The 25,867-nt window shown below is 36.5% G+C and overlaps 1 protein-coding gene across 3 annotated transcripts in view; it reads left to right on the forward strand.

Annotated features, from left to right (window-relative positions):
* Positions 1-25,867, forward strand: part of NCBP1 (nuclear cap binding protein subunit 1) — a 37,971-nt gene that overhangs the window by 1,940 nt on the left and 10,164 nt on the right. The window contains exons 2-18 of one of the 3 annotated variants that reach the window (XM_033122500.1): positions 4,400-4,488; positions 5,040-5,140; positions 7,391-7,547; positions 9,516-9,623; positions 9,961-10,082; positions 11,469-11,538; positions 12,006-12,221; positions 14,424-14,521; positions 15,221-15,284; positions 16,675-16,785; positions 17,563-17,627; positions 19,081-19,143; positions 19,419-19,493; positions 21,714-21,817; positions 24,001-24,123; positions 24,553-24,655; positions 25,698-25,791. In XM_033122500.1, coding sequence (XP_032978391.1) covers positions 4,400-4,488; positions 5,040-5,140; positions 7,391-7,547; positions 9,516-9,623; positions 9,961-10,082; positions 11,469-11,538; positions 12,006-12,221; positions 14,424-14,521; positions 15,221-15,284; positions 16,675-16,785; positions 17,563-17,627; positions 19,081-19,143; positions 19,419-19,493; positions 21,714-21,817; positions 24,001-24,123; positions 24,553-24,655; positions 25,698-25,791 — 1,763 coding nt within the window. Of the gene's footprint in view, positions 1-4,399; positions 4,489-5,037; positions 5,170-7,390; positions 7,548-9,515; positions 9,624-9,960; positions 10,083-11,468; positions 11,539-12,005; positions 12,222-14,423; positions 14,522-15,220; positions 15,285-16,674; positions 16,786-17,562; positions 17,628-19,080; positions 19,144-19,418; positions 19,494-21,713; positions 21,818-24,000; positions 24,124-24,552; positions 24,656-25,697; positions 25,792-25,867 lie in introns of those variants that run through there. The other 2 variants (XM_033122501.1, XM_033122502.1) reach the window with 2 other exon arrangements.

The following is a 25,867-nucleotide window of genomic DNA, read 5'->3' on the forward strand; positions in this document are numbered from 1 at the left end:
GGATTTGAATCTGTAGAAACGCAACTTTTGCTTCGGTTATTGGGATGCTGCTGTAACTTTCTTGGGAGTTACCTTCTTTTAGTACCAGCTGGCAGCTAAATCATTGTCTATTTGGGTCTTGCTGCAGGTACCTCAGAATAAGTAAAAACCAAAAAAGCAAATAAGGAGTTAATTAATCAAAGTTTACTGTGGTGAATGAATAATTTAGTAATGGAAGGGCAATTTATAGTTCCTCTTGGATACTACACTGAATCTGGAACTTTTGTAAATTGCCACAATTTGGGTAATAATTAGCTAGGGTTTACCCTAAACAGTGATCTGAATCAAATATTTTAGATACTTTCCTTTTAGTTGGGCATCTGTTAATTTTTAATTAGAAATATTAGAAGCTTAAATATTATTGAAGGCTATTTTAAAATAGGCTGAATTATTATAATCATAGTTTAATAGATATATCAGAGCATTGCTGGATATTGTCAGCTCTTAGTCAGTCAGTGACTGCCATAACTTTCCATGTGCTTGACTAGATATAATCATTTATTCAACAAATATTCATCAGAGCCAGGCACTGTCCTAACTACTGGCAGTACAGCAATGGACAGTATAAAGATGGAGCCTCCCTTTTACAGACAGGAAACAGTCAAGTAAAATATAGTATAGTATATGGTGATAAGTGTTACAGAGAGAAAGAAAACTGGGTAAAGAGGGTAGAGACTGCTGTGGGGGGGGGGCAGGGAATTACTGTTTTGTATAGGTTGTTCAGGGAAGACCTCCCTGAGAAATGCGTCTGCAGTGGGTAAGGGAGCAAACCCGCCGGCTACATGGGGGAAAGCAGGGGTCTCAGCATAGGGAATCAAAGACCTTAGGGCTAGCAGAATGAGTGAGGCGGAGAGGTAGCAGAGGATCAGCTCGTAGAGGGTAATTTTAAAATTGTATCTGTGTTGAGACGAGTATTTGGGATCCAGGGAGACAGTTAGGATACTATACCAATGGAGTTCCCCGAGAGGTCAATTTATAGACAAGGAAAGGGAAGTGCTAAGTGGAAATTAATGTGCATGAATGCTGGTTCAGTGCTAAATCTAACTTATTTCTTAGAACCTCTTTTAAGAATGTTTCCGCAGCTTTTCAGTTATTATAGAATATGCATAGGGCAATAGCTGTTGAATAGACTGTTTTGTTCTTTTAAGGAAGTATTTAGATTGTCCATCATCTTCCCTAAAAACCCACTTTTAACCCCATTTAAGCTACTTAGAATTAGATCCCTATCCTTTAGACTGTGACTGGTTTTTTTACTTAACTATAGAAAAATAAAATGCATAAAGTGAAGGGATTTGTTACTGTGAGGAAAAGTGTAGTTTGTTTCAGAAGTGATGGTTACCTCTGCTTTACTTAAGTCTGTAGAATTGTGGTACTTTACCTGTTGGTTTTGTTACTTTACTTTCTCTTTTATCTTGTTGGTTTTTGGTTTTGACTTTGTGGGTCTAAAACTTCTTATAGTGTATCTAATTCTAAATAAGGATATAAGATGTAGTACAAAGTATCCATGTAAAATTAGAATCACCTTAGAGGGGAAAAATTATTTGATATATTAAGATCCTTTTAGATGGGTTTAAGAGAGACCTGCTTCTCTTTTCTATAGTCGCCAAGGGAGTCTGAGTAAAGTGGCAACGTAACTTTAATTTACATTGCAAAACTTGTGCATAGTTATATTTTAATATAAAATCTGTTCTTGCTTGGGAGCTACCATAAGTATGTTTTCTTGAGGGTACGTGAAAACATCCAGCTAATTCCCCAAATTTTGTTCTTAATTAGGGTGTTTTATTCTACTTCCCCATGCTCTCGCCCAGGTTCTCTTCTGAGTTCAATATCCTGTGACTGTTCATGAGTTCAGATTGTGTCTATGGTTCCCTCCTCCCTTCATACTCTCTTGAGTATCAGGTGAGAGTGGGGCATCTCTTACTTCTTAATACTTTCTGCCTCCTACCATTCTCCAAATAAAACTTGTTCGATACAGTCAAAATGGGAAGAGAAAAAAGAGGTGTTGTAGTTCAGATATATGACTGTATGCTTGTGTTTTCTAGTTTTTCTTCAGAAATCCTATTCCCCACATCATCATTTTCCCCTTTGCAAGCTTACAGGAGGATCTGGGAGGGTTGCTTTAAAGACTGGGGTATGATTCCAAACTGACACCGGAACGAGCCAGCTGGATAGTCGATTTAGGGAGGTCGTGGAGGTGGGATGTGGAATAAAGGTTGGCAAAGTAGATGGGCCAGAAAGAAGGGGGCAGTGGTTAAGGTTTAAAACAACAAAGTGCTCTCATTCGGCTGGTTTTTCAGTATGTGCATTCTCCCAACCTTACTGGAGTCTGGTTCTGAAGAACACTGTTATTTAGTATTCTGCTTTCCAGAACAGAGTTTCTCAACATCAGCACTGTTGACACTTTGGGCTGGGTTATTCTTTGTGGTCGGGAGTTGTCCTGTGCAATGTAGTATATTTAGCAGAATCCCTAGTCTCTACCCACTGGATGTCAGTCGCACTCCCCAAGTTGGGACGACTCGTGTTGTCTCCAGAGATTGCCAGGTGGCTTCTTCGGGAGCAAAATCTCACCCAGTTGAGAACCATTGCTCTAAGAGAAGGCTGTTTTTAATGTCCTGGCTGATAGCTTATGCAAGCATTGCATCAAATACGCAATTTTTTTAATGATCGAATCTTGGAAATAGAAGACCTTTGTGTGAAAGTTGGCTCTTCAGGTAGTGGAACCTATATATATAGATCCTGTGACGTAGGTTTCATGTGTACTTAAGAATCAAGGTCACTGATCCCACTATGCCACACATGTCTACAACTTTACACAGGCAGTATCTCCAGGGATACATTGCAGTTGTCACACTGCATGCCTGTTGTATTTTTTATGGCATTATCCCTTCAAATCTATTCAGTGGTTATTTAAACCAGATCATAATGATAACTAAGGAACTGGGGAGTCAAAGCAGAGTGCTTTGTTCTGTGGCCTTTTATAATACTTTGATCTGGTCCCACCTGGATAGTAATAGCTTAGTTTTATTCAGCATATGTTCAAGTGGTACATGAAGATCATTTCAGTCATTGGACTTTTAATACCGCAAGCTTAGAATAGCCAAGTGCTGTGTTTTGTGATAACCACCATATATTTCAAGCCATGTTTCAGTGGCAAGTAAGTGATTATGAACTCTGTAAAAACGGTTCAGTTCCTTTGGCTGTGCAAGTCTGGAGAAGATTGAAGTTATATATAACTTGCTCCTGAGTAACCCTATATCCATCTGCAGATTTTCATTATTGATACAGTTCTCCAGCACAGTTACAGACTGTTGCTTCCTCCTCCACATGCCATCCTAAGCTAGTTGGTGGAAGTCAAAAATTGAATTATATTAGAAGACTAGCCAACATTGTATGTAGCAACAGCAGTATGTTCCATACTTAATACTGTTATTTAAAATTTTTAAGCTTTATGTTATTCCACAGCAGGAGGTAAGGTGGGTGTGTTACAGTTTTAAACAAAATGGTAAGAGATCTTTAACAGCCAAGAGTCTGAATAATAGACAGTCCAGTGCTTACGGTTGATTTTTAGCACAACTTCATTTAACTTGAATTCTTTAGGAATCAAAAGGAAAAATAGATTGGTAATGATTTCAGAATAGTAGGTTTGGGGGTTTTTTTTAGTGTTTGAATGATACAGTTTTTGAATCTAATAGGATCAGTAGTTAACGTAGGGAATCGAGACAGTTAAAGCAGAAATCATAAAACATATTTCTTTCCCCCAGCAATTATTTGGTATAGTGCTGAAGATGTTTCTTTGAGTATATGTCTGCTGATTGTAATTCCTGTTGTTTGGAATAATCTGTACCCTAGTGCTGTGTGGGACCAGCACTATTTTTATTCGTTTCAGGTGTACAAATTTAGTTAAGAGCTCAGGCACTTGTAAAGCTAGTGAGGAATCGTAATGTTTTATGCTCCTTTTCCCATCTTTTGAAGTTTTCCTTGTCATACCTGCTACAAAAGCTTTTTTCCCCTAACCTTTCCAACACTTACACCTTGGTTTTGCACCCATTTTTTTTGGCTTACATAGTAATTTTCATTATTACAATAATGAGTACTGCTGGCACTAACAGGTTTTAGGTATTGTACACAGCATTTAACATAAATAATGCCTGCGTCTTGGAGTTATTCTAGTGGTCCTGGGAATGGAGACTATTGGTTAATCCTGCCTAGTCTGAGAAGTGGGACATCAGTTAAGAGCTTCTACTGTGTGTAAAAAGTAGGGCTTCTGGTAGAAAACAGATTATAGTACTAAGAAAAGTTAAATAAAATTTGTGACAATGGATTTATCATGTAATGTCAATTTTTTACATTATTGAAACAGGCGGACAGCCTCACAAAAGGAGAAAGACCTCTGATGCAAATAAAACCGAAGATCATTTGGAATCTTTAATATGCAAAGTAGGAGAAAAGGTATGCACTGAACCAGGCCCGGACTGTGATGGGCTTCCGGTTGTCCTTGACTGTGCTTTGGTTAATTTCATCAGCTGAAAACTTGATGATTTGTTTTAGGCAAAGCTGGCATGGCCAAAGTAAATGCGTATTAAAACCCTTAGGATGCAGATAATCTAAAATTAAATATTTTTGGTGCTTTTCATAGAATATGAGTCTTAAAAGAGATCTTATGGAATAGTCCTCTCAGTTTATAAATGAAGAGCCAAACAAGTCCTGGATACTTGAGGATACCTGGATACTTGCCCCAAGTCACATAGTGAATGAATTCGAGAGTAGAGTCCATGATGTCCTCATTTCTAATACTTATTCTGCTTAGACTGCTTACTTTTAAAATTTCATTCATTCTCTTTTCATGGGTATCTAAAGAACAGTAATTATCTGAATAGATTTATACTAAACCTGTCTTAGTGCCTTCTGCGTGTAAGACTAACTTTTTATGATCACCTAGGAAATTTTAATTCACTAATTGCTACGTACTTAACAGACATTTCATATGCTGTCCTTTGCAGAGTGCCTGCTCTTTGGAGAGCAACCTAGAAAGCTTGGCTGGTGTTCTGGAAGCTGATCTTCCTAACTACAAGAGCAAGATCTTAAGGCTTCTTTGTACAGTGTATGTATGCAAAAGATTTATGAATCCAGGTGATAATGTATTATCTACTCTTAAATGCTTTGGAAAATGTTCACTGTGTTTATGTTCCATATGTGATTAGCTTTTCTTCTGTCAGGAGATTTGTACACATGACATTACTTTTGGCCCTTTGGTGAACTCTTAGCGATAAAGTAAATTTGAGCATTTTCCTTATGTTTTGTTTCTTGGAATCTTAGAATCGTTTGAGTTGACTTTTTCAGTGAGGTAGACATGTTCACATTCAGAGATTTTCTTTTACGCATGTACGTTTAAATATATGTAATAGAATTTAACTTACAGTTCTAACCAATAGTACTAAACAAATTTGAGAACTGGTCACTCAAGTAATAGCCCTTCTTAGAAGACTGAAGAAACTTTTGCAGCTATTGTAGGCATAATCTTTCTGAGTTAGATTAGCTAGAACAAGTATCAGCGTTTAATTTGTAAGGAAACTAAAGTGGGTAAAGTCTCACATGGAAGCATGAAACGGTCTCTCCCAGTGGTAGAATTTGCATTCTAGACTTTTTCATCTCTCAGGTAGACATTGATCACTCTGAATTGTATGCCTTGCGAAGAAGTAGCTATGACTTCTATATAAAGGGATCTTTGTACTTTACATTAAATTATGAATTATCTGGGGCAGCCGGACGGCTCAGGTGGTTAGAGTGTGAGCTCTGAACAACAGGGTTGCCGGTTCGATTACCACATGGGCCACTGAGCTGTGCCCTCCACAACTAGACTGAAGACAACAAGCTGCCACTGACCTACCGCAGAGGCGCCGATGGCTCAGTTGGTTAGAGCACAAGCTCTCAACAACAAGGTTGCTGGTTCAATTCCCGCATGGGATGGTGGGCTGTGCTCCCTGCAACTAAAGATTGAAAACAACGGCTGGACTTGGAGCTGAGCTGCACCCTCCACAACTAGATTGAAGGACAACGGCTTAGAGATGATGGGCCCTGGAGAAACATGCTGTTTCCCAATATTCCCCAATAAAAAATTTAAAAATAAATAATCACCACCCAATGGGAAAAAATAAATAAATAAATTATGAATTATCTGTTAGGTATTTTACATTGTCATTTAAATTATTTTTAAAATAATGTTTTTAATGCCTATAACTCATTTTTGAAATTTAAAAATACATACAAATTGAAACTATCAGTAGATTTTATATTAACCTCTCAAAGTACAAATAATGTAGGTTACAATTTTTAAAAGGAATCTATCTAATATTCAGGAAGATATGTTCTTAGACTAATGAACTACTAAGAAAAATCATTTTGCTGTTGTTATCCATAAGATGTTCTCTGTTTTGAAAGCATTTATTAGACGGAGTAGGTTTATGCTTAAACTCTGATGGAAGCTACGGCTTTTGGGTGAGGGGTTAGGGGTTGCTGTCAATGTAAATATCTTTTTAAAACGTAAATTGCCTCTAATACCCTGCTAGGTATCTTGGGAAAACAGAAAAAATGTATGAGAATCTGAATGATCATGAGTTCTTGTTTGCTTTTCTTTTAGCCTTCTTTTAAAGGCTGCCTAAATAGGAAGCAGCATTTGCTTTTTCCAAAGGTTTATTACTATAATCCTCTTCCCTAATTTTCAGATAACTTTAATGAAAACACACTTGGAGTAAGCAAACTGGAATGCAAAAAAATCTTACTATATCAGAATACCATGTTAAAAATTCAACAACTTCACTGATAGAAACTTAGTTGAAACTAATTTCAGTTCTGAAGTTTTTCTTGTGTTTCTCAAAGTGGAATTCTGATCGTAAGACATTTGGTTAGCAGCTAAGTTAAAAACGCTGAAATGCTGCATCTCCCCCTTAATAATTCTGCATTAAAGAAACTTGTTTCACCCAGTGTTTCCCAGGTATTTTCCCATGGAAACCACTTTCTGTAGAACTGCTATTCAATTCGACTAAACACGTTGGACTAAAAACTGGTCTAGCATTAGTTATATTTATTTTAGTTTGATAATTTCATAATTAGAGTGTTTTACTTTTTTAACTCTTGGATTTACTAACTAGAATTAAAATGAAAAATTGTGGGGGCTATGTCTGCAACTCTACTTAATATTTATGCCTTTTTTGAAGTAGTTTTAAAAACAGCTAAAAGTAATCCTGTTCCAAAGTTAATAAAATGATGAAAGGTTTATATAATACAAAATTCAGCAACTTAACATAATTCTGTTGTTTTGGGATTTTCTTGTTGTACCGGGTTCTCAAATCAGTGCACGTCTGTTACCTGAGAAGTTGACAATTTATACAACATTAGTTGGACTGCTGAATGCCAGGAATTACAACTTTGGTGGAGAGTTTGTAGAAGCCATGATTCGTCAACTTAAAGAATCTTTGAAAGCAAACAGTTATAATGAAGCTGTATATTTGGTAAGTTATTTTTTTAGTACATTATGATTTAGTTTGGAGAAGCAAGGGAGAGGTGAACTACAACCATGTAATTTATCCTTCCTCTTGAAATACAGTTCACCATTTCACCACAACAGCCACTCTTTTGAAACTATTCTCATTGAAGATTCCACAGAGCTCATTTCCAAGTCCAGAAATTTCTAAATCCTAGTCTACCTCCCTGCAGCACGTGACTCTACACTACTTTCTTATCTCTTGGTTTGTGTAGCACCACTTTTTTCAGGACCTCCCACTGCCACCTACCTTCTGTTCCCCTTTTGCCTCTTAAATGTTTGTTTCCCAGGATTCTATCCTCACTTCACTTTTTTTTTAAACTCTCTCTTCTGAAGCATTCCTTTTCTCTCACATCTTCGTAAACCACCTTTATTTTGACAACCCTCCTCTCCCCCAAACCTATGATCTGTATCTCCTGCTTCCCCCTTTCTCCTGTGCTCCATACCTCTGCTCCAAATGCTACCAGGCTCGCCCTAAGGTATCTTGCCCAGAAGTTCCTAAATTAACGCATTATTCATACCTTCTTTCCTTCTGTCACACACAGTAGCTGCTGTCTACTGAACAACCCATCTAGAAACCTGAGCATTAAGTTCTGTCTTCCCTTTGCCCCCTCGTGCTATCAGTAGTCCCTAAGCCTATCAGTTATACCTCCAAAATTTCTCTCCAGCCTGTCCCTTCTTTTTTGTCTCCAGGAAACTATATGCCTTCTTCCTACTGTCTTAGTCTCTAACTGATCTTTTTGCATCCAGATTCTCTCTCTTCTACAGTGGCACCAGACTGGTCTTTCTATAACTAGGTTCTACTCATGTTGGTTACAGGTTATAAACCTCAGTTTCTTTCCATTGTCTACAATTGATGGTCTTAAAAGCCTGGTGCACAAGATGATTGATTGGGTTGCAGGAAGTAAATGTTAGTGGAACTAAGCCTTACTAATACCTAATACATTGATTGGCAGTGGGCCAATGTATATTATAAATAAATACACATGTGTTGGGGTAAGTGATCAAATTCTTTTTTACTGAGTACACAGATCAAAGTGTGGACACCCATTAGGCTCTAAGATTAAGTCCAGTGTCCTTAGCCTCACCTTCTATTTGTTTCTTTATTCTTGCCTCCCATTCACCTTCCAACTGTATCAAAATTACTTGCAGATCCTTAAACACACCTTGTTTTTGAACCCCTCTGCCTGGAATACTCCCCTGGCTCTCCACTTGAGAATACTTGACTCATCCTAGCCCAATTGTCCTTCATGATGCTTCCCCTCCTCCCTTTGTCACTGTCCTAGAGACTTTTTATTTACCTCAGTATAGGAGTCATCATTTTCGGTTGAGATTATGCTTGTCCCACTAGACTATGAGCATATGACAGGGACTTTAATAGTGCTTAGCAGTGGCACACCAAGGACAGCCAATAAATGTTCAGAAGTTTTCATTTCTGTAATCCAGTAAAAATTGTTTCACAGCCAAACAGAAAAGGAGATTCTAGGTTGGTTGAAGTAGCTAGACTATTACAGTCTAGGTTCTTAGTACAGTATAGAATGGACATCTGTAAACGTGCAGATTCCTGTCCTTAAAGTCTCTGTCACATCTATCAGCTCTGCTGCTGTAGCACAGAAGCAGCCATAGACCATATATAAACAAATGAGCATGGCTGTATTCCAGTAAAAGATTACTTGTGGACACTGAAATTCAATGTCATATAATTGGTATGAATCATAAAGTATTCTTTTGGGTTTTTTCCAGGCATTTATATATCTAAAAATTATTCTTAGTTCTCAGGCTATGCAAAAAAAAAAAAAAAAAAAGAGGCAGCAGGCTAGGTTTGGCCCTTGGGCTGTAGTTTTTCATATCTGTGGTTTCAGTCATTACAGGATTGCTTGTTTTATAATTATTATAAAGGGTATTTCAGGTTAATAGGAATTGTTTTCCCCAACAGGTTCGTTTTTTATCTGATCTTGTGAATTGTCACGTCATTGCAGCCCCATCAATGGTTGCTATGTTTGAAAATTTTGTTAGTGTAACTCAGGAAGAAGATGTACCTCAGGTAAGAAAACTCCTTATGCGGAATTTTGTCCATACCAGGAATTTTTCACAGGTAGACCTTAGTAATGAAAAAAATAAATAAATAAGTAGATTGTCACGCTATAAATATCTAAAAGTAAAGTCAACTGGCATACTGGTGGGTGCTCGTGACATCTATATGTTAATTCAAATGATTCTGTCTGGTAAGAATAAAATATCTAGAAATACTCTGAATGAGCCAGATGTCTTACGTAAGCCCTGTCAAGTAGTTTCCATAGGATTTCATTCTAGAATAAATACAACATGAATGAAAATTAACTAGCACATATTTTAAACCTGTCTTTTAAAAACTTCTATAGGTGCGACGGGATTGGTACGTGTATGCATTTCTGTCATCTTTGCCCTGGGTTGGGAAGGAGTTGTACGAGAAGAAAGATGCAGAGATGGACCGCATCTTTGCCAACACTGAAAGCTATCTTAAGTAAGGGCACAGTTCATAGTTCTCTTTGTTGTTTAGGTAAAGGACATCTTCCTGATATTATCATACATGTGTTTAATTTTATCTGTTAGTAATACCATGTCTCAAAAATAAGCAGTCGAGTTCCCTAAGGCTTTTTGTAGGTAATCTCATACCCCTAGTGTTGTAACTTACTGAGACTTCAGAGTAGTCAAATATGTTGCTTACTTCTTCCGTGGGAAGGAGTTGATAACATAGTTGCTTTTGTCATGTTTTGCAAAGGCATAAAACATCTTAACACAGTGGTTCTCAGATGTTAGTGTGCATAAGAATCACCTGCAGTGCTTAAATATGCTCTAACCCCAGCCCCCCAGACCTATTGAATCACAATACGTGAGAGAAAGGTTTGGACATCTGTATTACTAATTTATACCACAGATGGACATCATACAATATAGTTCATGTAAGTTAATCGTAAACCAAGTCCTTAAGGTGTTGGTCCTTAACCTTTACTTCTAACAATAGGTCTTACTGGTAAACTGATGCTTCATCACCCAGCAGCTAGGTAATGGTTTTGTATTCCTTTAAGTTTTTTCAGAGTAATTTTGTTGTAAGTTTCATTTTCTATCTATTCATAGATACTTCTTTGGATGTTGTTAATATCTATTTAGTCAGTTACAAATAAAGCTAAAAGAAGTCCAAAAATAGAAATCTGCTTTTTTATTATGTTAAGCTACCTTTAAATGTGAGATTTTTAAAATGTTTTTATATCTTTGAAAAGTTATACTGGTTTTCTTAAAAAATGTAGATGTTTGCCAAAGAATAAAAATAAAAGAGTATGAATATCCGAGCATTTGTTCTGGCATATGCTCTTTCCCTTTCTTATACACATACGGTAGGACAGTATATATGTTGTTCTTCACTTGCTTTTTTCTGACTTAATATATATTAACTTTAATTTGTTGCATTAAAAACACAGAACTCTACCTCATTCTTTTTAACTGTGTGGTATTCCACTGTTTTAATGTACCATGATTTCTTGTTGGTAGACATTTAGGTTATTTCCAGTCTCTTGCTATTACAAGCAATGTTTCGGTGAATATCCTTATACATGTGCAAATGTATTTGTGGGGAATGTGAATTCTTAGGGGCTGTGTTGAAGTGTCTTTTAACAATTTTAATTTTGATAGATTTAAGCAAATTGCTTTCTAAAGAGATTATACTCTTCCAAATCTTCTAAAGTGATTATATCTATGTCTGAAACTGCATATGTACCCACATTTTGTTAATAGAGTACATTATCAAAATTTTTGATATCTGCCAGTCTGATAGGTAAAAATGTATTTCACTGCTTTAATTTGCATTTTATTAAGAAAGCAACTGAACATCTTTTATCATTTTTATCTTTAGAAGACGCCAAAAGACTCACGTGCCCATGTTACAAGTGTGGACTGCTGAGAAGCCACATCCACAAGAAGAGGTAAATTGATTTCAGTCTCTTGTGATACAAACACAGTCAGCGCTCCAGGAGATTCTTACCTCTGTGGTGTATTCAGATTACGCCTTTTATATACCTTAGCTCAGTTTCCACGTTACATATCATGGGTCTCCCTCCTTATAGCCCTAGGCTTATAGAGGAGCTTTAATAAATGTTAGAATATAATTCAAACATTCCTTGTTCTGGGGATTCCAGATTCATAGAGTTGACATTTTTTCTTCTTTACATGCCCAGTTTGAAAAATGTAAGAGGTAATAGCCTCAGTCAGATAGATGTTATACAGTAATTAAAAGAAAAACTTGGCACCATTCCTTTGTACTGGATTTAATTGCAAGTTACTTTACTTTTGTACCCTGTACTTTAGAAGTGGTGATTTTTGGTTTTGTCTACTCCTGTTATTTCTTCTAGCCTCCAAGTATATATTAATTATGAAAAATTAATGTCTTTAGTATTTAGATTGCCTGTGGGCCCAGATTCAGAAATTGAAAAAGGATCACTGGCAGGAGCGGCACATCCTCAGGCCTTATCTTGCCTTTGACAGCATCCTGTGTGAGGCGCTGCAGCACAACTTGCCTCCCTTCACACCACCTCCTCACACGGAGGATTCCGTGTACCCGATGCCAAAGGTCATCTTCCGGATGTTTGATTACACAGATGATCCAGAGGTATGTGACCAGCTCAAAGGGCCTGTCACAGGGCCTGAGTTGCATTGTACTTGTGGTTTCATCTTGTTTGGATTTGCCTGTGATACATTTTAATTTCGAGTTGTTTATTATCTAAGAGGATCAATAGCAATGAAGTTAACAGTTTTATTCAGTGAAGTTAGCAGTTTAAACAGTATCACCTCATTATGCAAGAAATTATATTTAGCATGTGTATATAGATTAAGAGACAGCACAGCGTGCTATTTAAGAGAGTAGGTTTGAGAGCTACATTGGTTTGGGTTTTAGTCCTGGTTTAGTCAGATCCTAGCTGTGTGATACTGGGTGAGTTATTTACCTCTATACCTTAGTTTCTTAATGGAAGAATAATAATAGTAAGTATCTTATAAAGGGGTAATGAAGATTAAAGTATTAATACACATAAAGTGCTAGAACAACAGTATGTGGTACATGATGGATGCTCAATAATTTTAGCTGTTATTCTTAATAAGGCTATTTTTCAACACAAATACCCACTTTGGAGATTATCCATCTCTCTCTAACCCTTATAACTTGTCTTATTATTCATATTTTTTTATAAATTTTTTTTTACTAAAGTATTTTTAATTTAAAAACCCCAAACATGAGTATAAGCTGACTTAATAGTTTTTAAATATAGTATGTATTCTTTATTATGAAGTCAAGTTGTTGGCACCATTAATACTTTAGTAGTTAAGAAAATGTATAGTTTTGATATGAATATTTAATATAAAATTTACATTTTAACTATGCTTTAATTTATTTTATACTTTTACACTTAAATGACTGTCTTACCTTTAATAGCCAAGCAGCAAGTATGGTTATTACTAGATTTGTTCTGTGTAGAAACTCAGCCTGGCCTAAGTACCATACTTGTTGCTTAGTACATCCCAGTTAGCATAGAGCAGAGTTCTCAGCCTCAGCACATTTGACATTTTGGGCTGGATAATTCTTTATTGTGGAGTGCTGTCCTGTGAATTCTAGGATGCTTAGAAGCATCCCTGGCTCTAGATGCCAGTAGCATTTAGAGGTTAAATTTCAGTTGTGACAACTAAAACTGTTTCCAAAGATTGCCAAATGTCCCCTCTTAGGAGCAAAATTGTCCCCAGTTGATAACCACTGTCATAAGAACCAATATTACCACCAAAGGTCAAATTTCAGTTTTCCTTCTCCTATCTTCTCTTTTCCGTCCTACCATAAATTCCTATGGCCAGTGGAAATTTAGTATATGTATAATCTGTCTCAGGGTAAAAAGTTATCAGAGAATCGGTTATATACTTGTATACAAAATTATCAACTTGCTACCCACTTTGCTATATTCCATATGTAATAAGAAATGCTTTTAATAGACATTGTGTAATGGTCTAATTAGGTATATCTAATTTAAAGTCTAATTTATATTTAAGACTGCTAGAATCTTTGTAATTGGTATTTATTTGTGCAAGGAGAACCAGAGTAGGACCTCAAAATTTGTCTCAAGTATACTGTTTACACTTAATTGGTGGTGCCTCTATAATGTTCCCATCACCCTTTGTCAGAAAAGAATAAAATACAAAATATCTGAGGATTTGTTTTTTTTGTTCTGGCCTTTGAAAAAAGTGTTTATTTTAAAAAATGAGAAATTATAGAGAAGATTAAAAGTCATAATTAAGAGTCCAAAATAGTAAATAAATAAAAACAAACTCTAAACCTCTTTACTGTGCTTTTTAAAAAAAAATTAAACAATATCATGTAGGTAATGTTTTTTAACCTTTTTAAAAATCAAAGTATGGATATATTACAGTGCATACATGATTTTTTATGTATATGTAGTGTTTGAAATAAAATTTTCCCTCTCCATGTTTATTAGGAAGTAATTTGCTCATGTAGTTTTTTAAAAAAATAAACTGGGTAAGACTAATAATATACAAAAAGTATTTTGTTTGTTTCATAGAAGAATTGAGGTGGGCAGTGACAGTATGGTGTGAGATACGTAGCAGAAACACTGAGCTAATACTCTAATTCTGTTGTACATATAAGTGAACACAATAGAGAAGTTTGCTGAAAACAGCTTCCACACTCCTGAACTTTTATACTCAGCACCCAATATAGTGTCTGGAACATTATATGTTCTCAACTGTTTGTTGAATAAATGAAAGAAAACATTTTTTCTAAGTCTGTAGTATATACATTTGGTTTTCTTTCCAGGGTCCTGTAATGCCGGGGAGTCATTCAGTAGAAAGATTTGTAATAGAAGAGAATCTTCACTGCATCATTAAATCCCACTGGAAGGAAAGGAACACTTGGTAAGGTTCTTTTCATGTTACTTTTAGAGCAGAGAAAAGTTAGCAATTTTGATAATTTGGTAGGAGCAAATTATATACTAAGGGTATAAAAGAATCTCTCTTCTTGACATCTCGTCTTGCTAAGACCAATCTGCTTTGCTTTCTTGAAGCTCTTCACCCTCAAAATAGTACTTTCCTAGGTGATTTATAGAACCATAGTGCTTTGTAGTAATGTGCATGTGGAGCTTTTTGTGTGGGTGTTTACAATACGTTGTGGACAAATTAACTTGGATAACAAGCTATTTTTGGTGGGAATATTATGGGAGTAAATGAATACTAATGGTTTTGCTCTGTTTTCTAGCATTGAGACATCTAGCTTTGGAAAAGTTTATTTTTTTTTCTTAAACCTTGGAAAGTTTTGGTGTAAATTTTAAGGTGGAAAGGAATATGTAGTCTTTTGGGAGTGGTTTACCCTATTAAAACTTTTTAAGTTAGTGGATCTTAATATGCTTCCTTAGTATTATTACCTAGACTCCTTTTGAGCTTCAGGGAGTTTTGGATGCATTGAAGAATTTTCTTGTGCTAGACAAAATAATTTGTGCTGTATGAATCTAGAACATTTCAGAAAAGATTTTCTTTTCCTTAAATCTAAACACAGAAACTGCTTAGTTGATTGTTCATGTATCTTTGTATACTTACTGACCTTAAATTACACTTTAGTGCTGCACAGCTGGTGAGCTACCCAGGGAAGAGCAAGATCCCCTTGAACTACCACATAGTTGAGGTATGCATTCCACATGGAGCTTGTTTCTAAGTTTCAGAATCTTTCTGTTGACTTAAAGTATAATCTACTATTGGCTTATTTTTTTTCTTGCTACTTATCAGGTTCTGAAAGTTAACAGAGGAGCGAGGAAATTGCTATCTGTTTTGGTGCTCTGTTAGCCATGTTAGTAAAGAGAAAAGAGGAGGTTGAAACCAGTAGCCAAATGGATTTTTGAGTTGCCTATAAATTATTTATATAGTATGTCTTCATTCATGGATAGTTATGGATAATGTAAGTTACCTCTAGCTCTGTCTATACAATTAACAGATGTATAAGTAGCTTAAATACTTTAAAGTATTGTATTACTTTAGGCAGATAATCTATTTTTAACTATGTTTATCTGGCCTCTTATTACTAGTGTACACTAGCATATTATTCCGTGTCACAAGGTGGGGTTAAGTATGAATCTTTATTCTTGGAAATTAAAGGAGCCAATTATTTTGGAAGTAGGAAGAATAGATAATGCTTTTGATCCCATATTAGGTCATACAGTAAGATGATATTAGTAGTATATTTGAACACCTTATGAGATTTATGCCCCTTAAGCAGTGTTTTCTCTTGACACATGCGTCAGACTGTCGATTGCATGTTCCTTTATGTTAAAATATTCATGAGCATATTTATGATGTATTACTTAAGATCCACTTTTTATTCGTACTGCACTTGTGTGCTTTCTTAAAAATACTGCCTCTGTCCTATAAGCTTAGGCTCTGAATTTGACTCATTGATATGTCAGTTGCAATGCAAAATATAAATCATATCTTTAAATCTGTAAAATGTATAGAAAGTCATCAGAATGAAGTACAGAAGTGTGGGAGTCAGAAGGGATGCAGATCAGATTTTAGAATTCTAAGTAGGTGATCCACAAATTATATAGGGAGGGTGGAAACAAGTTTCTGAACAAGAGGCATGGCAAAGAAGTCTTGGATTATCAAAAAGGTCTGGGCACCAGTTTCAAGTAGAGTGGACTGACTCGACTATTTTCTGTTTCCATCCTCAGAGTCTAATAAGGGTTTTTACTACTTACAAGAATGAAACTGATGGATCTGTTGAGTCCCTCAGTGAATCACCTCCTGTATTTCCAAAGTTGGAATTTAATTGCATGATTCTCTGGGATTATCAGCTAAGCATTAATATTTGCATATTATTTGAGTTATAAAGGGAAGAAATTTTCATTACAGTATATAGACATTCATATTTTAAAGAGCATAATTTTAAAGATTAAAAAGTAATTCTTTTCTCATTATAAATATCATGGAATTAGAGTTTACGTTTAGAATGTTCAGGTCTTTCTAATAGAAGTGCATAGGATAGCTGTTGAATTGAGTTCTGACTTCTGATTCCTTTGTAGGTGATCTTTGCAGAGCTGTTTCAGCTTCCAGCACCCCCTCACATTGATGTGATGTACACAACACTTCTCATTGAACTGTGCAAGCTTCAGCCTGGCTCTCTACCCCAAGTTGTATCCTTTCCTTTGTTTTTAAAGTTGCTCTCTTTGGCCTAGCTTTAAACAATCATTAAATATTTCTGCCTGTGAGTTTAAATCACTTCATGAAAATAGTTTGGCATTTCTTTAACCATATGTGTACCATTGAATCCAGCCATTCCATCCTTAGAGTACTTAAACCCAAGAGACGTGAAAGCACATGTCCTTACAAAGACTTAGGCATTAATGTTCATAGGAAATTTATTATTCCCAAACTGGAAGCAATCCAAATATCCATCAATACTTGAATGAATTAGCAAATTGGGTTATATCTATACAATGGAATACTACATAATAAAAAGGAACAAGTTTCTGATGCTGGCAACAGTGTGAATGAATTGCAGAATAATTATGTTGAGTAAAACATGCCAAACAAATAAGAACTCATATGATTTCATTTACACAAAATTCTATGATAGAAAATGTGAAGTAATCTAGTGACAGCAGACCAATACTTGCTTAGGGACATAGGTAAGGAAGGGGAGAAAGGACAATGGATTCCAAACAAGCATGGGGAATTTTTGGAAGTGATACAAATATTCATTATCTTGATTTCATGAGTATATACAGGTCAAATTTATTGTCCATTATTGATAACCTCAACGTTGATTTTTGGAAAAAAGGACAGTTACATGAAGGAGGTGCTCAACATTATTACCTGTACAGACTTCTAGAAACTGTTACTTATTTTTTCTATCACAACTTATTTTGAAGGAGGGTGGAGAATAGTTTTCCTTATCCTGAAATTCACAGCTTGCACAGGCAACTGAAATGCTGTATATGCGTTTGGACACGATGAACACTACATGCGTAGACAGGTAGAGTCATTGCCTTATTTCTGTACTGGTGGTTAGCAGCTTCTACTCCTGTGCTTTATAGAAGAGCTTGATCAGCAAAACACTTACCTTGTGAAGAATTTCCAAATTGCTTTTTCTTTCTTGCCTCCCCAAAATAATGCTTTCTTTCATAAAACGCACACTTGTTGGGATGTACTATTACACTTTCTAGTCTCGTTGTCAGTATGAAATGATGCCTGTGCCGAGGTTTTCTTTAATTTCACTCCTTGTTTAGTTGTTTGCTGCTTGGCAATACTTACGCTTTTCCCACTGTAATTGGAGGTTTGAGTTTTTAAAACAGGCTTCATGCTACCCCCTGTGTAGAAGTGCAGTCCAATACTTATTTATTATGTACAAACATACACATATTTTTGTTTGTTTATAAGGAGTATCTACTTTTAAAATAACTAGCAACTATGTAACTGCAGCTTCAAGACTTTACATAAACGACCATGTTGGGTTTTTATAGCTGTGATAATTGCACGCCCACTGTCTTCTTTTGGGTGAGGTCCATGTACCATCTTCATTAGCTGGTATTCTGTCTTACTCTGTCAGTTTCCTACATCAGATCAGGACAGATATTGAATATTTCCCCAGTTTCTATGATCTTTCATATTTGTTGTTCAAATTCCGTATCTGAAAATTATCAGTAAGGGCTATTCTGTGTCATTGACCTATTAATTTCAGTGACTAAAATTAATAGACACATGAAGGACATGCTTTAAGAAAGTGTCTTCTGATTTTTCTTTCCCACTGCAATAAAATGACCAGTTGTGTTGAGCATCCCAATTATGCCATTCATTCAGCAAATATTTATTGGGCTCTTAAAAATTTCACAGCATTATATAGTATAGTAAGGTGATCCCTATCTAGTTAGAGAGATCAGATGTATTTTTAGGGGGAAAAGGGCTTTGATGGTATATTTTGGTATATATATATTTTGTCTATGGTGTAAAGGACATGGTACGATGATAAGAGACTATACTTTATTTAGCCATTTATAAAATGCCATTTATAAAATGTTTCATCTGCAAGTTCTTTATAACCTTTTTTTTTTTTTTGCTTGTTTCATTGTCAATTAAATAAGGAAAATAATACATTCCTCTGACGTTATTGTGAGAATTAAATTATAAACATATATAAGGTGCCTGGCACAAAACAGGCATTCAAATTGTATCTTTGTATCTATTATTCACTTAAAGAAGATAGTGCTTTTAGAAGGAGTGAGATAGGAGACTGTTATTTTTTTAAGTAGAAAATGACTTACAGGATTTGCAGAGAAAACTGGCAAAAGATACAGCTGTAGGTAGGAGTGTATGCTTTTCATTTAACTATAAAATAGGGTTTTATTTGTCTAAAGGATTACATAAGTTCCTCTTGTAAACTGCAACCATTCATCTTTTTCTGTCCCTCTCTCTCCCACTTCTCTGTATAGGTTTATTAATTGGTTTTCCCATCATCTAAGTAACTTCCAGTTCCGTTGGAGCTGGGAAGATTGGTAAGTGGTATTATATTTTATCTTTCATTTCTCTACAGTCAATAATAATAATAATCCTGTTGATACTTAAAACTATAACAAAAGCAATCTTCATGGTTTGAAATATATACATACATATATGTGTATGTATATATATGTGTGTGTGTATATATATATGCACGTATATATATATGAATGAAATAATTTAGGTAGGAGGAAACTACTTATAGCTAGGTACAAGTTAATGTAAGTACAGATTCTGTGTAAGAATTTATAAAACTACATTTCCTCATTAGGTCAGATTGTCTTGCTCAAGATCATGAAAGTCCCAAACCAAAGTTTGTAAAAGAAGTTCTAGAAAAATGTATGAGGTAAGTTCTTTGTGTTTTCTTCCTAGCTTAGGTCTCCTAATTTCCGTTGGCGGGGGATGTGGTGGGGGGGGGGGGGCGGTGTTTCCTCTTCTCTGCATTTCTGATATATGTCCAGGATATCATTTTTTTTAATTCTAAGTACCTGCCTCTCTTTCTTACTAGTTTTTAATCAAGATTTAGGCTGAAAAAATTAGGCAACCATGACATCTGGATTCTATGTGAATTAAGCCAAAAAGGTTTTGTTGGTCAAACGTATTTTGAAATAATTTCAAATTTCAGGAAAGTTGCAAAATAGTACAAAACACCGCATCCTATTCACCTAGATTCCCTTGTCATTAGCATTTTACATTTGTTCTAGTGCTCACTCCATTTTCGCTCTCTGCATGTACAAAGGGTGCCAAAAAATATGTCTACATGTTTTAAGAAAGGAAAACTGTATTAAAATTGTAATACTCAATATATACCGATAACAAAAGATGAATACAAGTCATGTTTCACTTCTGCAATTACAAGAGGTGCTCAAAGTGGTTGCCATCAGCGTCCAGACAAATACGATTACGGCGAACTACTGCTCAAGCAATGTTGACCAAAGTGTCCACTTGGGGACATTTTTTTGGCACCCCCGGTAGACACCCATTGCATTGGGTTTTTTCTGAACACCTTGGAAACAGGCTGCAGATATCCGTGTCCCATCAGCCTTTAACAGCCCATTGCATGTTTCCCCAAAACAAAGACGCTCTCAACTAGACCAGCACGCAACGCTCCAAATCAGGAACCGGCTCTGGTGCAGTAGTGTCACCACACAGTCTACAGGCACTGCTGACATGTTGTGAGCCATCCCAACAATGTCTTTTGCGCTGCTGGTCCAGAATCCTATCTGGGAATTCATGCAGCATTTAGTTGTTCTCTTCAGGGTCCTCAGTCTTGAACAGTTACTATTTTTCTATTTTTCGTGTCCCTGTCAGTTTTCAGCACTAAGCCTTACTGTCTGGGTTGCCCTGCCGTGTCCTCATGACCAGACTCAGGTCTGGCATTGTCAGTGCCTTTCTCAGTGCGTCACACCGAGGGCGCCCCACGCCTGGACATGTTAACCTTGATCACCTGGTCATGTCAGCATCTGCTAGGCTTCTCCACCTTCAACTCACCGTTTTTCCCTTGGTCACTGATTATTTTGTGGGAAGCATTCTGAGGTTACGTTCATATACTATTCTTCATCAAACCTCCACTGATCACCCCTACTTTTGTATGCCACCACTATGATTGCCAAGTGACTGTTTCTCATTTTCCATTCTTTCTGATTAGTTGGCATTCTACTGTTAAAAAAAGAGCTTCCTTTTTTCACCCATTTGTTTATTCCTGTGTTTATCAGTGGGAACTAGTGGATTTCTATTTCAGTTGGGTTATAATCTGTCACAGCCTTATTTATGTTGATGCCCAAATTGTCCCTCATTTATCTTTTGGGAGCCCCCTTGTGGTTCCTGTGTCTTCTTTTTTCTTTCTTTTTTAATGTTCCTCCTCCATTCATTGAACATTTCCATTTCTGGCACAAGGTGTTCCAGTCTCACTTTTGTGTTTCCTCGCCCCTCCCCTGGAATCATCTCTCTATTCAAAGAGCCCAAGTTTCTAGCAGTGGAGTGTGGTGTTTAGGAATCAAGATCTGGACACTTGATGAGCTTGTTACTGTTGGGATGCCATTGTTTCTAAGCCCTCTGGAATGACCAACGTAGTGAATATATGCACACACACTCACGTACATGTGTCTGTAACCGTTTTTATATTCACTTAGGTGTGTGTATCCTTCCAGTTCCCATGCTGCATCTCATTTTTTCTAGCATTCCCCTTTACCTTGGTTTCTAACTACGTTTTCAGGCAGTAAGAATCTGGCTCCCGTAATCTCAGTGTGTTTTTATTTACTACAATAGAACTAGCCACCCGACAACGCATACTGTCTCCTTCGCCCCACCATTACCACCCCACATCCTTGGCCACCGGGCTGATGGGCCCACTGGCCCACACCTCAGTGCAAACCATTATGTTTTGAAGAAGGCCAGAGTTTTGGTTTGCTAATATGGACAAAAGCTTAAAGGACTAGTTCTTCTTTTACTCGGTTGTCAGCTGAGTCTAGAGTGTTGGAAATTGTGACTTTCTGGATAAGTTAGATGTTACCAAAGAATGGAACTGATGAGTGATGTTTTCTGAGGCTCTTATTTATATTTGTAGGTTGTCTTACCATCAGTGTATATTGGATATTGTTCCTCCAACCTTCTCAGCTCTATGTCCTGCAAACCCAACCTGCATTTACAAGTATGGAGATGAAAGTAGTAGTAAGTAATAAAAACAATCCCTCTGTCTCTAAAAAGTATCAATGCAAGTATTCTCCAATGTCAGTTATTTAAGGTGGAGAAAGTGAACTTTTTCTTTTCTCGAGTTTATAATTTCTCTGTTTGAAAGGTGATCTGTTACTAGCCACTACTGTTCTATTTGCCCTGTCATTTTGTAGGTTTATTGTAATCTACATTGTTATTACTGGCTTGTAAATTTTTCCTTCAATATTGTTTATGTTATATCCATGGCATTATTTTAAATATGCTGCTAAGCATAGCAAGATGAATTTATAGCCAGAACTTAGTAAAATGGAAATACATATATTTGTCGTAGTGATGGAAAATACTTGAATTATCATCTGATACCAGTTCAGGTTTGGGAACACAGGTGCTCATAGACTGTTTTGACCAGAAATATGCCTTTAGAAGTACATTTTTAAACATGGCTTTTTTACTCTTTGGTCACATCATTTCTGACATTACAAAATAAATCAGAGGGACTATAATTCGGTACGTCATTCTGTGCTTTACACTTAATGAAGGTAAGGTGTACATCGGTGATCGCTGGTAGAGTTAAGTGTGGGGTTTTTCCAAGTTAGTCTTTTCAGATGGCACTACACTGGGCTCCGCTGTGAGCCTTCCGTTTCACGTTGTATTCTGAAACTTGCTCCTTTCCCTTGCCTTCTCATACTGCACTTCTGATTCTCTTCCTACACCTCAGACTACATCTGTTTTCCTTGAAATAAACTCAGTGGGTCCCAGTGCTAAGTACATTTCTTATGTTAGGATGTCACTTAATCCTTAAAACAACGCTGAGAAATAGGTATGTTCATTGTGCCAGTTTTACAATGAGGAAATGGCTTCAAAGAGGTAAAGCCAGAGTGAGATTGCTTCTGAGTGGTAGAGTCCAGGTGCAAATCCAGGCTTACTGACTAAGCAGCCACACTGTTAACCACTGTGCTTTCCTGAAAGAGCAAAACTTGACATGGCACTTACAAGTGCCAAGTTTGGAGTTCGGTCTTGTACGGGCTCAGAATCGTAAGATACAGTCTTTTGATATCAAAGAACTCAGACTTTTGTTGAACCTCGAGCTTTCTTTTATCCGATAGAAACAGCTAAACATTTAGGGACCTCCTAACAATTGTCCCTGCTTTGTTATTTGTCAGTTCTTCCTACATAGACCTCTACTCTAGCCAGGCCTACTTCCTGTTTCGTTTTTTCCATTCTCCTGGATCTTAGCTTTGCCTTTGTGCCGTTACCCCAGGCTGGAAAGCCCTTTCTATCTCCGGTCCCTATTCTCTCTCAAGGGTCTAGCACAAGCTTCACTCCTTTGAATATTTTTTAACCTCTGGCAAGCCAGTTTTGTGTTGCTGTTTGGCTGCTTCCTACGTGAATACCTTGGTTCCCTAACTAAAATGTGGACTTCTTACTAACAGGGATTCTTTTTTCGTTACTTATTTTCTCTCCCACTTTGAAGGAAAAGCACACAGCATGAGGACCTGTTGTAATTTGCTTTATTCATTCCAAGTGTTTGGTAATTCATATTCTATGTCAGGATTGCTTTTTAAATTGTTACCTCTTTGCCTGTCTTCCATTAAAAATCAATTCCCGTTAATCTGGTGACGCCTTGCAGTACATACTAGCACAGATTTTAGAATAGTAAATACGTGGGGTCGCAGCACATAAGCATCTGGCTCACGTGGATTCAGGTGTATGGACTCAAAATAAACTGTCTGAAGTCGGCAGCCTTCACCTTGTTCAAACCCAAATTTAGTTTCCACTATCTCAGAAAAGGGGGAGGAAAAGGGAATTGGCAAAAACGAAAGAGAAATACATTGATACTCAGCTTTTCAGCTTGCAAAAGCCTAGGGATTTGGGGACTGACAAAGGACAATTGTAACTATATCCACATTTCCCTTCACTCCCCACCCCTGAGGAGATCAACACTCCCTGTACTCTGAATTTCAGTTAGCTAAGTGTTCTTAAAGAAGTATGTAAGAATTCTCTCATGGCTTATTTTAGGTGAAAAGCCATTGACCTATTAAATGAAACTTCCACATGTGGTTATCTTTATACAGATTAATATTCTATTCTGAAAGAACTTTTTTTAAGTTTCTCAATTACTTAACTGTTTGCAAGATAGTCTTAAAACCTAATCTACTCTCCCCTCATTCTGTGCTTAGATTCTCTTCCTGGACATTCGGTTGCCCTCTGTTTAGCTGTTGCCTTTAAAAGTAAAGCAACCAATGATGAAATCTTCAGAATTCTGAAAGATGTACCGAATCCTAACCAGGATGATGATGACGGTAAGGGAATGAAATATTTCTTGAGTGGAACTATGTATAGGCCAGGTTAAAGCATAAACATAACTTTGGCAACATGAGCTCCTCTTAAATCTCATTAGATGTTCCTAAAGCAATGTATTTTCTGTGTTAATATTTTTAGTGTCTTCCCCCCATATAGAGAGATGCACGAGGAAATCTGTGGTATTTGTAAACAGATGGATTATATCGAAGAATTAGGGAAACTCCCAAAATATTAAGAATGAGAGTTATGCTTAGTTTTATATTCTGAGTTTTTGAAATCAGTGATGATCTTTTATTGTCTATCAGTACTCAAAGGTCTGACTTACTATTTGGATGTGAACGTGGCATTTGTGTAGCCTTCTGGGGAGGGACCAAGGAATTGCTATACTTAACATTTTTCTAACTTTCTTACTGTGGAATATTTTTCAGATGAAGGATTCAGCTTTAACCCATTAAAAATAGAGGTCTTTATGCAGACTCTGCTACACTTGGCAGCCAAATCGTTCAGCCACTCCTTTAGTGCTCTTGCAAAGTAAGTGAAACAGGAACACCTTTTGTTTAGGGTTTAGAACTTTGCTTGGTAGATACCAATGGAATACAGTGGTACCTCGGTTTTTTAACGTAATCCATTCTGGAAGACCGTTCGAATTCTGAAACATTCGAAAACTGAGGCACAGTTTCCCCATAGAAAGTAATGCAAAATGGATTAATCCATTCCAGACCTTTAAAATCAACCCCTAAAACTGCAGATTTAGCATGAATTTTACTATCTAATGATACCATAGATCCATAAAATTTACGGCATTCGTAGACCGAAATGTTCATCAATGGAGACGTCCGAAAACCAAGGTACCACTGTCATAATTTTTACCTACAATTGTTGAATATGAAGATCTTAATAATAGTATTGTGATATAATTTGATATAGCGGGTTTTGGTCTGTGGTAGCTAAAATCCTGGTCCTGTGGCTTCTGTCAGTCTGTATGTACAGTTTGCATATATACATAGAATGTACATTTTTTTCATATAGACTTTAGAGAAACCAGTGAAAAACTTGGGTCCATAGGACAGTCATATATACAGTCAAGAAGCTCCCACCCTGTCTAGCCATCTTCCAAAGGAAGGTAAGCAGAAATGAGAGCCCACTACATTTTGGGAGCCACCCAAAGGTTGGCATCTGAAGAAAGAATGTGAATAGTCCTCCATCCAAGCAGAGAAACTGGGCTCCTCTTCCCGTCTCAGCTTCCAAGTCCCTGTGTTACTTGCAGGGTTCCCATAGAAGGTGCAGTCAGATACATCACCTATGTTTAGAACCAGTTCCTTATCCCTTATGTAGTCTTAGATACACAGTAAACTGTAGTCCTGAGATAACGATAGTATGTTGTAAATCTCAAGATTTTTGTGACAAATTCCATTCAAACTATGAATTCCTAATCATACCTTTTATATCCTTAATGGTTAACATCTGCTTATTTTGCATTGCAAATTGAATAACATTGAAAAGGCTTTGAAACATTAAAATGCTTAAAGAATAAGCATATATGTGGTATTTTTTTTCCCCCAACTATCAACAGATTTCATGAAGTTTTCAAAACCCTAGCTGAAAGTGATGAAGGAAAGTTACATGTTCTAAGAGTTATGTTTGAAGTCTGGAGGAACCATCCACAGGTAAAAACTATTTAATTAGACATGTTGAGACTCTAATTGTATAAGTATAAAAATAAGGCAATTATTACCATTCTTT

Source organism: Rhinolophus ferrumequinum, chromosome 12, assembly GCF_004115265.2.
Source record: "Rhinolophus ferrumequinum isolate MPI-CBG mRhiFer1 chromosome 12, mRhiFer1_v1.p, whole genome shotgun sequence".
Classification (NCBI taxonomy): Eukaryota; Metazoa; Chordata; class Mammalia; order Chiroptera; family Rhinolophidae; genus Rhinolophus; species Rhinolophus ferrumequinum.